General features: G+C 38.4%; 1 protein-coding gene across 8 annotated transcripts in view; it reads left to right on the forward strand.

Annotated features, from left to right (window-relative positions):
* The window catches only part of CHD9 (chromodomain helicase DNA binding protein 9), an 83,472-nt gene that overhangs the window by 34,670 nt on the left and 36,609 nt on the right, over positions 1-12,193 (forward strand). For 6 of the 8 annotated variants that reach the window (XM_072346869.1, XM_072346866.1, XM_072346871.1 and 3 more), the window contains exons 5-6: positions 2,350-2,687; positions 10,459-10,570. In XM_072346869.1, coding sequence (XP_072202970.1) covers positions 2,350-2,687; positions 10,459-10,570 — 450 coding nt within the window. Of the gene's footprint in view, positions 1-790; positions 1,168-1,272; positions 1,521-2,349; positions 2,688-10,458; positions 10,571-12,193 lie in introns of those variants that run through there. The other 2 variants (XM_072346872.1, XM_072346873.1) reach the window with 2 other exon arrangements.

The raw sequence follows: 12,193 nt of genomic DNA on the forward strand, positions 1-12,193 counted from the left end.
GAGGCTGAAGAAGTAAAATCCCAATCAAGACGTATTCTTAAACAGTCCCAAAATCCTAAGAGAAGTCGCATCCCCATCTATTTCCTGATTCTTCTCTAATGGGCTTCCAAGAAAAGCAAGGATGTTGGTAGGGTGTAGCAATGATGTCAAAGCTTCTTATTTTTCAAATAACTTCTCAAAAAATTAGAAAACCATACCAGCTGCTGGCTTTTCTTTGATACGCTGAGAAAAAACACTGTGAAAACTTACCTAGTCTTTTAAAATAGCACCTTTAAGCCCCTTTGGTAGGCAGGGGAGATTCACACCTGGCCATGGACCCTCATCACAAGGTGTGGGATGGTCCGGGCAGTGGGGGAGGGGGAAAAGCAGGGTATAGCTTTCCTCCCTGTTCTGAAAGAAGCTGTGAATTCTGCATGAGGACACTTATGTAATTGCTGTTGCTTATTTGCAGTACAGAATTCAATTGCAAAAAGAAAAAAAAGCAAACGATATATTGGAGGACAAAACATGTTTGAGGCCACAGCCTGAGGTTTTTATGTCTGCGTTGCAGCTTCCCCATCTCGATGCAAGACTCGTCACGATGCAGGGAAGGCTTGGCCACAGAAATATGCAATTCCCACAATTTTCAGCCTAAGGGGAAATAGTATTTGCAGTTTTACAGCAGGAGATGGAAAAGGAAGAGTTAATCCCGATACCACATGTAGGGAAGAGCAGTCCGTTGGGGGTTAAATTGCAGAGTCTAATGGAATAATAACTGGTAGCACCATCTGCTGGCCTACTTCCGCAGAAGGAGTCAGTATTTTTAACGACATCTCTAATATTCATGCTGATGCATTTTGATGCTTTGTGCATTCATTTCTTTCTGTGCTTTGTTGGAATCTGGCTATCTGCTTACAGCTGTGGTGGAAATCCTGCTCTGGAGGGGCGGCGGGCAGGCTCTGCTCTACCTGCGCTGCTGTGTGCTCGCCAAGGGAGGAATATGTTGATAAATCACAATGTGCATTTGTGGAGGGTTGTGCATATCTTGGCTGCAGCTTGCTAAATAGGCCATTTAGCAATCTTCTTTCAATGCTTTTCTCTTGAGCACTGCCTGGGGTGCTGAAAAAGCAGAGGGCAAGCCTTTGTCTGACGCCAAAAATGTCTTCAGTGAAGAGGCCAAGAGGAAGGGTAAGTGAAAGCCTGAATGAGTGGGAGGAGGAGGGGTTCTTTGGGCTAAAAGGCTAATGGGATTGAATAACCTTCCTTATTACTGGCTGCTGCGGCGGGAGCCGTGCTGCATCGCCATCTTGAGCTTGTTGCTGTTTGCTCGAGCCATGGTTATTTGTTAGAGCTTGTAGGCCTTGAGGTGGCATTTCAGTGATCCCGCGCCGGCCTCCCTCCCTGCCGCAGCACCGCTCTCTGCCTTTGATGAGGCGCAGATAGAAAATGGATCCAGTGAAGTGCACTGGATTCAGCCTGGAAATGTGTTTGGAAATTCCTGGTGGCTTTTCTTCGTGCTGTAGTCAGAGGCGCCTTTACGGGTGAGAATGTAACATAAGTGTTATCTGCTGGTTTTTGTCTGTTTGAATAGGAAATTCTTTCCATTCCTTGGAGGGGGAGGGGAAGAAAGCAAAAACATGTCTTCTGGTCTGTGAAGAGCCTGGTGGCTGGGGCATTGCACTCGCATGTAAACAGTCCTGCATCAGAGAAATAGCACTGAATAGCCTGAAAAACGTACATTTTTTTTTTTTTTTTGCTGAGATACTGGCCCTGTGTAGATCGTAATGAAAATACTAAAATACTGCCTTCGGGTCTTTTTTTCAGGGAGAGCCGTGTAGGCTTAGTTCTGGATTGCTTTTTTAATCTTGATTTTGTTCTAACAGCGATTCTGTTTAGCACCGCTTTAGCCTTGTGGATATGATGTGTGCTCTAAGGTATTTGTGCCCTGGTATCTTATTGAAGAGGAGATGCTAATGCTGTTACCTTTGGGTGGTCTTGGTTTGTTCTGATTTTATGAGCGGAATGTTTACTGGGGACATCGGAGATGTGTATCAAATGTATGGGGATGCTTGAAAGGCTTCGGATCGGTGTGACAAACTGTGGAGAAGGAAAGAATGCTCAGAGAATTTGGGGAAGATTTTTTTTTAAACTAATTTTAGTACATAGGCTGGTTGTTTAAAGCCAACAATTGATGTACTTATTCTGAAACCCACGCCATTCTGTGGTAAAAGCAGAATTCCTTCTTTGTTGTGTCTGTATGGGTCTCTGCAAATTTAATTCCAGATTTAAAAAGCTTGTACTTTGTCTTCTAAGAAATATTTAGTATCTTAAAATAAGAGGTTTTTGTTTACTTTTTGTCTCTTGCCGCAGCCTCCTTCCTCCAAGAAGACTGATGGTTCAGGATCACATACTAAGTCACAGAATACCCAGGTGAGGGCAATGTCTGAAAAGAAGCAGAGGAAAAAAGCAGACTCTGAAAGTAAACAAGAAAAGGCAAATCGCATAATATCTGAAGCAATTGCAAAAGCAAAAGAGAGAGGAGAGAGAAACATCCCACGAGTAATGAGTCCAGAAAACTTCCCCAGTGTTTCAGCTGAAGGAAAAGAGGAAAAGAAAGGGAGAAAAGTTAAATCGAAACCCAAGGACAAGGAGAGCAAAAAGCCGAAAACTGGTTCCTCATCCAAAACTAAAGAGAAAACAAAAATTGGGTAAGTAGATCTAAATGTCTTCTCTTCAGATTTTCACATCTTGGATTAAAATGAAAACTGCCTGCTGATAATATTCTCATTTACTCCCTACACAGAATTCTTCCTAATGAAGTCCATGTGTGGGCTTTCTTGTTCAGGAACAAGAGTGCTTTGTTTTCTCTTCAGATGAAATCATTTTAAAACTGTCCTTTGAAAGGAATGGCTTCTGTATTTTACTTCTGTGCCAGCATTACTTTGTACTTACTTTGAAGCACAGACAACACCGAAGTGTCTTTCTCATCTAGTGTGGTCGTTGGTTCTGACTCCAAATTATCTGATAATTATAAATGCTGTCTCTGTCAATTCTGGCTTCATATTTTCAGTGTATGATAAATCATATAGGGTGAAACTGGAAGTGTAACGAACTTACTAGCAGATGAATATTCTTACAGATATTGTGTACTGTATCAAAAGTACAATGCATATTGGTATTTTAAGTATTTTGTGTTCTTTCGTTGTATCGATTTAGTCTGCCGTCTTAAAAATTGTGCAGACTCAGCTGGATCGAGCTGGGTTGATACCCTGAGGAGTGGTAAGAAGCCTCCAAGAAATATGCTAGGTGTCAGAAAGCTGCAAGGAATTCCATGCCTGGCACACTTCTGACTGCAGAGCTAACCTAGTTTTTCAGGATACTTTTAAAGGAAATAATGTGATTTCTGATGTTAAGCTTGTCAGTCAGGACTTGAAACAGAAACCTCAGCTATGGTTCAATTCTTGTTTGAAATCCTTCGCCCTTTTAGCAATAACAGAAATAGGAACTGGCGTATCTGTCCAGATTTAAATGCTTCGTATGCATATTTCATGTGTAGACAGCATAAATGAATGTTCTTTTAATCAGCCCACTTCTCTGCATTTCCGCTTTTATTCCTATTGTGGTACTATTCTTGCATGCTCCAAATAAACTACTTCCTTGAGAATCAGTCCAATAGTATAAAGATTTCTGTTGTAAATGTTGCATGATTTTAAGCAGAACTTTACTGGTCTTAATTCTTCTCTTTGCTTATGGATTTGCAAATGAGTGCTGCTTACGCTCCTGAGCACCTCGTCACATTTTTCCCTATATCCCCACCCCCCCCATCTCTTTTAAAGTTGGGTTTGGGATGTATACTCCCAAATCTGTTTTCAAAGTTATTCGTATTGTATAGCAGACATTTTGTGGGTCGTTCTAATCAGGAAGCTTATACACACTGCTGTTAGCTAGTGTCATTTTCTGGAACCTTTGCCTGTGTTGCCCTAAGTAAGCTTTGTAGTTGTTCATCCAAATAATTACCAAAAGCTGCTGAAAAATAATCCTTTTGATATGCTACATAGTTCCAGTAATATTTTTGCTGCTTTTTAATCAGAATAGTCAAATCAGCTGTTCCCTTCGAGTTACAGTTCTGCATTCCGTTTTGTCTTTATGAAACGCTTAGCTGTGCACATCAATTTGCATCAGTTTTCTACTTGTCACAAAGTAGCAGCAAATGACAGGTAGACATTTGTCAAACTGTTTTTTAACAGTGATGCTTGTGCTCAATCTGAAGCTGGTAGACAGCCTCCCATTTAATTAAGTACAGACAACTTTAGCTGTGAAGGTTTGCCTCTCTGTTATTTACCACCCCAACTTCCTAAAGCCCCAGAAGCATGCTGTCGGGCGGTGTGGTCAAGTAATCAATGTGGAACAGGTGAAGCGAGTCTTCTGGAGCCACCTATTACACACTGTACAGAACTTACATTGATGCACAGCTGTCCAACAAAGTACATTGCTTGTGGACATGCACATGCATTTTTATGAGTACTTTCATGTGGTGTTACCTTGTGCTAGCACTATTTTATATCTTTTCTAATGCATGTATTTTTACTAATAAGGTGTCAACTGCTTAGCAAGAATACATACTGCAGTGATTTTGAAGAGCGCTAATTGCAAGAAGAACCTGATGTTTGTTTAAAAATAATCCTATGAGAGTGTTTACTATGCCGATATAACTTGATCTTATGTAAGTAGAATACTTACTATAGGATGGCTAAAACTTTCTATTCAGAGGTGGTTCAACAACTGTGTGGCTGCAAGTTTTTCATAAAACTTGTTTACCTAAAATCCAATAAGGAATAAGGATTTAAGGAGACTAAACAATTTCTAATAAAGATATCTTGTTATCTCACATTCTTAGAAAAATATTTTTTAACTAATGGAAGCACACGCTGCAAATTGCAATAACAAAATGGGATTAGGATTTTGAATGTGTGGGTTGCTACATTCATTTTCCTTGTTATCTTAAAGTACAGCTCCCTCTGAACCTTGAGAGAAAGTTTTACCTTGAAGTAATACTTTAGAAGGCAGAATTACTTTCCTGGGTGAGAAGGAGAAGGGAGAACTTGAATTTCATGAAAACCTTGGGCTTTTTTGGGAAATAAAACTTTTTTGTCATCTGTTGAAAACTGGGAGAAAAAAATATTGAAGGGCAAGATTAGTAATTGAAAAAACACAACTAAGTTTTATGTGTAACTGTTGCTTAAATGCAAGCATGAAACCTTAAGACAGTAAAAAGTCATTAAAAGATAATAAAATATAAAAAGTAAGTTTATGGCAGTTGAAAGTTGTTTATCAGCTGCACTTCTTTTATGAGCAATGAAGCCATCAGCTTTATGGACAGTGATAGTATACACTAAAGAAACAAATGAAGTGCACGTTTAGCTGTAGCGAAGAACTTGCATGAATACATCGGGCTTTCCTTTCCAAAGAAGTTTGGATGTGACACATCATCCCAGCAGAGCACCTTTCTGCTCACTGGGCCAGACGTTTGGAACTGGCAGTAACGGTTACAGGTCAGCTCCGTTGGGGTGCTGAGAGCCAGGCTGGGGCAAGGAGCTGTGCCTCTCAGAGGGGCTGAAGTCAGGCTCGTTGTTCAGGTGACCTCTGCTTGCTTTTAACCTGATCTTTCACATCCTCTTCATTATCAAACAGGGCTTATCCAACAGGAGTCTGAGCGTGCCTTCTCTAGTCTATACTCAGACAGCAGTTAGTTATTTGGATTGGGCTTGCAGCCATTGCTAGTGCGTAGTGTGGCCTGTGCTGCTCTTGAGCAGGATTTAGAGTTAGTGATCCAGCTGTGAAAAGGATACGCTCTGCCTTGCTGAACTGGCAAAGTGGACCTGGCACGCTAGTTGCTGAACAGACTTTTATCCCATGGCTTGTGAGCCAACGGTTTCTATTTTAAAAGTCTGTGTTTAGATGTAATGTGACACAGCTTTCCTGGCATTGAGCAGCCCTTGTCCAGGGTCATGTTTTGGCTACTGTGTGCCTGGGCACAGGGGAGATGGCATGATTTCAAACAGGTTTTTTCTCACTTGTTAAATTGGTTTGTCTTTGGGGAGTTCATGTTAAGTGTTCACATTTTCTGTCACGATTCCTTTGAGATCCACATATAGAGAAAATTTATAGTATAATTCTTTCTGATGTATCACAATTAGTTATGAATTAGTGGTAGTTATTTTCTAGGCAGGCTGTATTTTCTTTCTGAAGTTTCCACTTAAGATTGTTAACCCTCTGACCTGTTCAAGTCAAAGAAGCAAGGCCTGTGGTTTCAGTCCACTGGATTCAAGACCTAGTAAAGTTCTGTGCTGTAAAGATAGGGAAAGATAAATGAGTGATTTTTTAAATTATTATTATTTTTTTATTACTAAGGTTGTTGTAAACATATGACAAACTATTAGCAGTGTAAGAATGCATGTAATTTTTTAGGGTTACCAAATGTGTCACCAGCTACCTTCAGATGTTGATTACTGATCAACCTAATTCTTTACAATTAAGTTACTTTACTATTTTTGTGAGAACTTCCAAGCCACCTTTCATATGCTGTCTATTTAGCCAGGCACATTAAGGATTAGGAATCTAAACCCTTAATGTTTTGCTTAGAGCTTCTAATGACTTACAAGCTTTACGAAATGTTTATGATCTCAGTTCATCCATTTAAGGTGATGGATTTTTTGGTTTAAATACGTCTTTTACCACTTTTATATAAGGGTTTGAAGAGTTATGAATTTGTGAACATTCTGTTGTTCAGAAAAGTAGATTGGCATTTAGATTATATCGCTCTCAAGTATTCCCACCTACTCAAATACAAAATTAAATATCACGGCCCTGATGAAAAGCAGCAGCTCTGCATTAGTGATATAAAGGGTGATATCATTAGACTACCTAGTCTTCAAAAATAAATAACTAAATAAATCCCCCTCAGGCATTTGGAATTAGATGTACAGAGTTAAATCCAGCCTTTGAATTCCAAACTTCTGCCAGTAATCAGAATTGGTTTTTACATTTGATGTGCTAAAGGAATAGTTATGGACCCTGGTAGAAAATCTTTCTTTCTGAGGTGGTCTGAGTCCTTTCTAACACCAGTTCACAGCTCTTCTGCTACTGTGAAGGAGGAAAAAAAGGGAAACCATTCTCCTGTTCTGCTGATGTGCTGATCTTGCATCATTTAGGGCTAAGTACAAGAAATTGAAGGGAATTTCCTAGAAATCAGACATTGTGGATTGTCTTATTGTATGATTGATATAAGTCAGACAAATGCTGGATAACAGATCTGTGCACAAGTGGAAGAGATCTCGTTGAATCTTTTTATTCCATTAGGTCTTAACCCTGTATTTTCATGCCTTTAAAGGGCACAAATGTAACATTTTATCATCCTCCTGGGATGTGTTTGCACATACTGAGCCATGACTCCTTGTCAGAGTTTCCTCTGTTCCCAAACTCAAGTTTTGATGCATCACTTGTGCTTAAGTGATGCAATCTTAAGTCTGCTAATTACAGCAAAATATTTGAATGCACAACACTATGGTCTTGTCAGGAAAATACCTAAACATATATATTTTTTTTCTTGCATTATGATTCCACATTCTGTATGAGCTTGAAATGGCTGCTTGTTCCAAGTAATACTAGATGAGTGTTTAAAAAAAATCTGTCTGCAATCCAAAAGTTATTAATTAGAGATATATTTGGAGGAGGAGACAGTGGGTAACATTAGGGTGTTAGTATTATTTATTAAACATATGCTGAAATGATGAGAGCAGCTGTTTTACTACCAATATATCTCCCATTTGAAGAGGATACACAGTCTTGTCAGGGAGATATCTGCTTTGTATTTTGCTAATAGGATTTTTAACAATGGTTTCACTGATTAAAAACACTAATGCTTTAGTTCTATTACTGGTAATTTAATAAAATACTTAATAATTTAATAATAATTTAATAATAAAAATATTTGGAAGGTGGCTTTTCACACACTAATAACCAGTTATATGCCACTTCTCTGTTTTAAGAATTAGAAATGATGCATTAAAGGTATACTTTGAAAGTCAGCAAGCTGCTGCTGTTTCTTATGTACCTAATATGCATTGGCTGTTTCCTTTCTTCTCTAATATCTCCTCACGTTCAGTGTTTTGGAGGCTTGTTCATAATTTTAAAGCTCTCAAAAGTGCTGACAACTCTGCGGTCGTGTTGTTCCCCTATCAGAAGGAAGGGGAACGAACCAGGTTCTAACTGGCTGTTAGTCTGTAAGGAAGAAGTTGCAGTGTCCAGAGATCTGCTCTGAGTTTTGTAGACCTAAAATACTTTAGGAGTTATGTGCTAAGGATGAGAAGTAATAATGGCTCCTGACGTGGCTTCTTTTTGGTCTGTTCCATTGGTGTAAGTTTCTCATCATTTTTTATTATTTTTTTTTACTTTTTTTCTTCCTTCTCTATTTAAAAAAAAAAAAAAAAAAAAAAGTGTTGAATTAATCTACCTTACCCCCAATCATTATATTTCTCTATTACATAATAAGACACTTTAAAAAAGGCAAGTGAAAGTGAAATTGGAATGGAGTCTAGTGATATGATTTATTCTGAGGCTGCAGTGTGCTGTTTCCTTTTCACGGAAACAGAAAGATAGTTGCTGTTCAGAACAGTTTGTTTCAGCTTGGCAGAAGGGATGGTAGCCAAGTATCTTTATGCTTTCCTGCAGAAATTTACAAACTGGCAAAGCAGCTTGTTCTCAGTCAAAAAAAAATCTCCGAATCGATCCAGTTTACAGGCTTCTGAAAATCCTTGTTTTCACGTAGCACATTTTGTAATAAGTTTTTGGCCAAAATATGAGCAGATTGCATTCTTTACCAATAAAAATGCCTGACTTTAGAACCAGGCTGTCATTCAGCAACTTCTGATATCAAAGTGCACTGTGGTTCTGGGTGCTGGATCAGAAGGAAGCAGAACTGTGATGTATTCCTCTCATTGGCATCATACCCACAGAAAGGAAGAAACATTCACAGCAGCAACATGCAGGGAAGATGTTAAGAAAGTATCAGGAAGATACATGTGAAGGGAAGCACTGGAGGTAGGAAATGGAAAGTGAAGAGAGAGACAGATGAAGAGGTGAACACGCAGGACCAGAAGTTAGTTTTGAACAGGCAGCTCTGCAAACAAGCAGACCTGTTGTCATGCTTATCGCACGTTCATCAAGTGTTTGCTGTGAAGTTCAGTTCATACTGAGTCAAAAAAGATGGGTGTAGATAATGCTTTATTTTATTTTTTGAAGTGTTCCACTGAACGTAACCTAATGGCTAACTACTGAAAACATTGTGAAAACATTGGTTTTTACTAAGGTCTGTAATCTTATGAAGATCTGCCGTGTTATTTAATCTATCCATAATGTTTTGGTAACTTTTCATTTTGTTTGTGGACTGTTAGTTTGGTTGTCGCGAACATCTGATAATTCTCTTATCTGAACTCTTCTGAAAAGGAACACATAAGGAAATTGTTTCAGCCACCACTTTCTCTTTGATGGCTTTCCAGGTGGACAATATTTGGTGCTACTTTGGGATCAAACAGTTTAGTTATCTGAATAAAAGTCTGTGCCTTGTGCTTAACTGGTTCTGTAAAATAGCAGAGACCATTTGTGTTGTAACAGTTCTCTCATGTCTGTTATGCAGAAATGATAATTAGATGCCATGTGAAATATATATATATTTTAAGAGCAGTGGTTGGCACACTTTGAATATGGAAAAGGAAATATTGATAGATAAAACAGATTACTTTTGATGTCATAATTTTAGCATAACCTTTCTGTCTGAACTGAAAAATCATTAGTGCTTTTTTTATTAGAATTGAACTAATTTCTTCAGTACAGTGTTTTTAGATATCTGTGTATTGAACATGGCTTATTGGGGGTTTTTTTGAAGACAAACAAATTGGTACAGTTTCCTCTTATCTGTTCAGTGACTGGCTTGCACATACAATCTACACGTCAGGCAGCTTTGAATGATTTTTAGATTGTTGCCCAGATGATTTTTAAAATCTAAATAAGAAGACATTTTACAGTGAGAAGCTGTTTGAATTCAGTTATTTACTGTCATCATCTGCAGATGATAATTGTGCTAATTTTATCTGTGTAGTTTCCTATATTTAGTCTAAATTTTAGATTGTACATCTCAAATATTTGCTTATGGATTTATCATATTTGATAGAGACAAGTTTGAGATGAAGCTAACCGCTTACCTGTGGAGAAACTCACTGACAGAAGTATAAAACTCTTACTGTCAGGTCGTACCATTCTGTTTTGTGAAGTGTTTTGTATTTTTAAGGGAGTGGGGCTTCCTGATTTTTATAGTAACAGGAATTGAGGCTATTGGTTATGGGTTTGGCATTGTTTTTAAGCTTGAAATAAAACTGGTATATAGCATTCATTTAGATGCTTTATATTTTTTTCCCCTAACAGAAAGCTAATCATCACACTGGGTAAGAAACAGAAAAGAAAAAATGAATCTTCAGATGAATTGTCTGATGCGAAGCAGACTCCACAGAAGCCATTGAAAGATGAAGATTCACAGGTATGTGATCAGAATTGTTCCTTCTTAACTTTGTATTTGTCTACAGGTTTTCTTTTTCCCATCTCTCCAGTGAGTTCTGTTTCTTTTTATACAGTGGCAGTTTACTGCCTCTTTTGGTCACTCATGTCTGTCTCTTATAGATAGCAATAGTTATCGTTTCAGCATGCCAGTATCCATAAAGACTGCTCTGAAAGTAATGTAACCTAATTTTTTATGTTGGCCCACAACATCAGAGGCAGGTGTGATGGTGGTATGGCACTAGAGGTTCCATCTTTCCATCAGTATCTTGTTACATTTTGTTGCCTTGTGACAGTGGGGCAGTCTGAGAAAATGGTGTCTGACATGGAAGTGTTTATGAAGCAGTGATGCCACTGAATTCCTCTGTATCAAAAAAATGGCACCCATGACATTCATTGACACTTGCTGAATGTTTATAGAGATTAAACAATGGATGTGAGCATACTGTGGAGGCGAGTGGTGTGTTTCAGCAGTGGTGACAGGGATGTGAAATACAAGCTGCGTTCTGGATGGGAATGAAAGCTTGCCATGCCACAAAGGGAAGAGTGTCACACTCAGCTCATCTGAACAAATCACCCGATGGTGGTGCCTGTGTGGAAAAAGTGTTTTGTAGGTGGGAATTTATCAACTAGTGTCATTGTGCTCTTTGCATCTGTTGTTGTTTCCATGGAAACAAATAGAGGAGGCATTACTTTTGGAGCAACCAATGTAGAACACAGCTGAAGGAAGTGCAGGATTGAGAGTTCAAGTGGTAGTCATTCTTTTCAGGAATCTCTCCCTTTAACTTTATTCACTGTTTTAAAAAATAGCCCTGTTATAATCATTGCAAAATTTATGCACAAGGAAGTATGAACTATGTAAGTGATTGTATCTTATTCATATGCATATTAGTAACAGAATTGTAACTCTCTTCCTTTGGGCAGATTCCATTAAAATGTAAGATTTCATTCTGAAAATGTGCAGGTTTTTATTCTGCGGCGATTTCCTTGAAGGGGGCTGTAATCAATGTTTATAATAAGTTGTTGAGTAAAAATGAATTGTATGATCTGATGATAATGTCAGAAAATAATCATCGAATGCAGAGCTGACCTTCAGTATTTTGCAGGAGATAATGATGGGTTTGGGAAAGGGGATCAGAAGCCATTTCCAGGAATGGCTTTCTATTAATTTAGGTGATAAAGTGCCTTAGGTAAAGGTTACCAGGAAGGGAGCATAGAATGATTTATTCCTCAGAGTATTTGTCTTAGAATGTAAGGCCTGTTTAGTAGATGTAAAAAGAAGTAAAAAGTGGTTTCACATTCTTAAGAACCATAGGTTACCAATTAAAATCCTGTCGTCACATAAATATAGACTTGTGGGTCAACAGCTCTAATTCAGAAGACTGGAGATCTTTCCGTTTTGGTTACTGATTTGGCTTTTTTGCTATTTTAGTTTTAGTATTAAATAATTCTTGTGTGAGGGGAAAAGAGTGATGATATTGAGGGGTATCACAGAAAGAAAAGTATTGTGCTGCTGAATGCCACTTAATACAGCTCTGTGTACCTGCAAAGGAGTTGGAGAGAAGCAAAACAAGAACATCTGTTTCTTTCCATCGTTCTCTGCTCT

The sequence above is a fragment of the Excalfactoria chinensis genome, chromosome 11, assembly GCF_039878825.1.
Source record: "Excalfactoria chinensis isolate bCotChi1 chromosome 11, bCotChi1.hap2, whole genome shotgun sequence".
Taxonomy (NCBI): Eukaryota; Metazoa; Chordata; class Aves; order Galliformes; family Phasianidae; genus Excalfactoria; species Excalfactoria chinensis.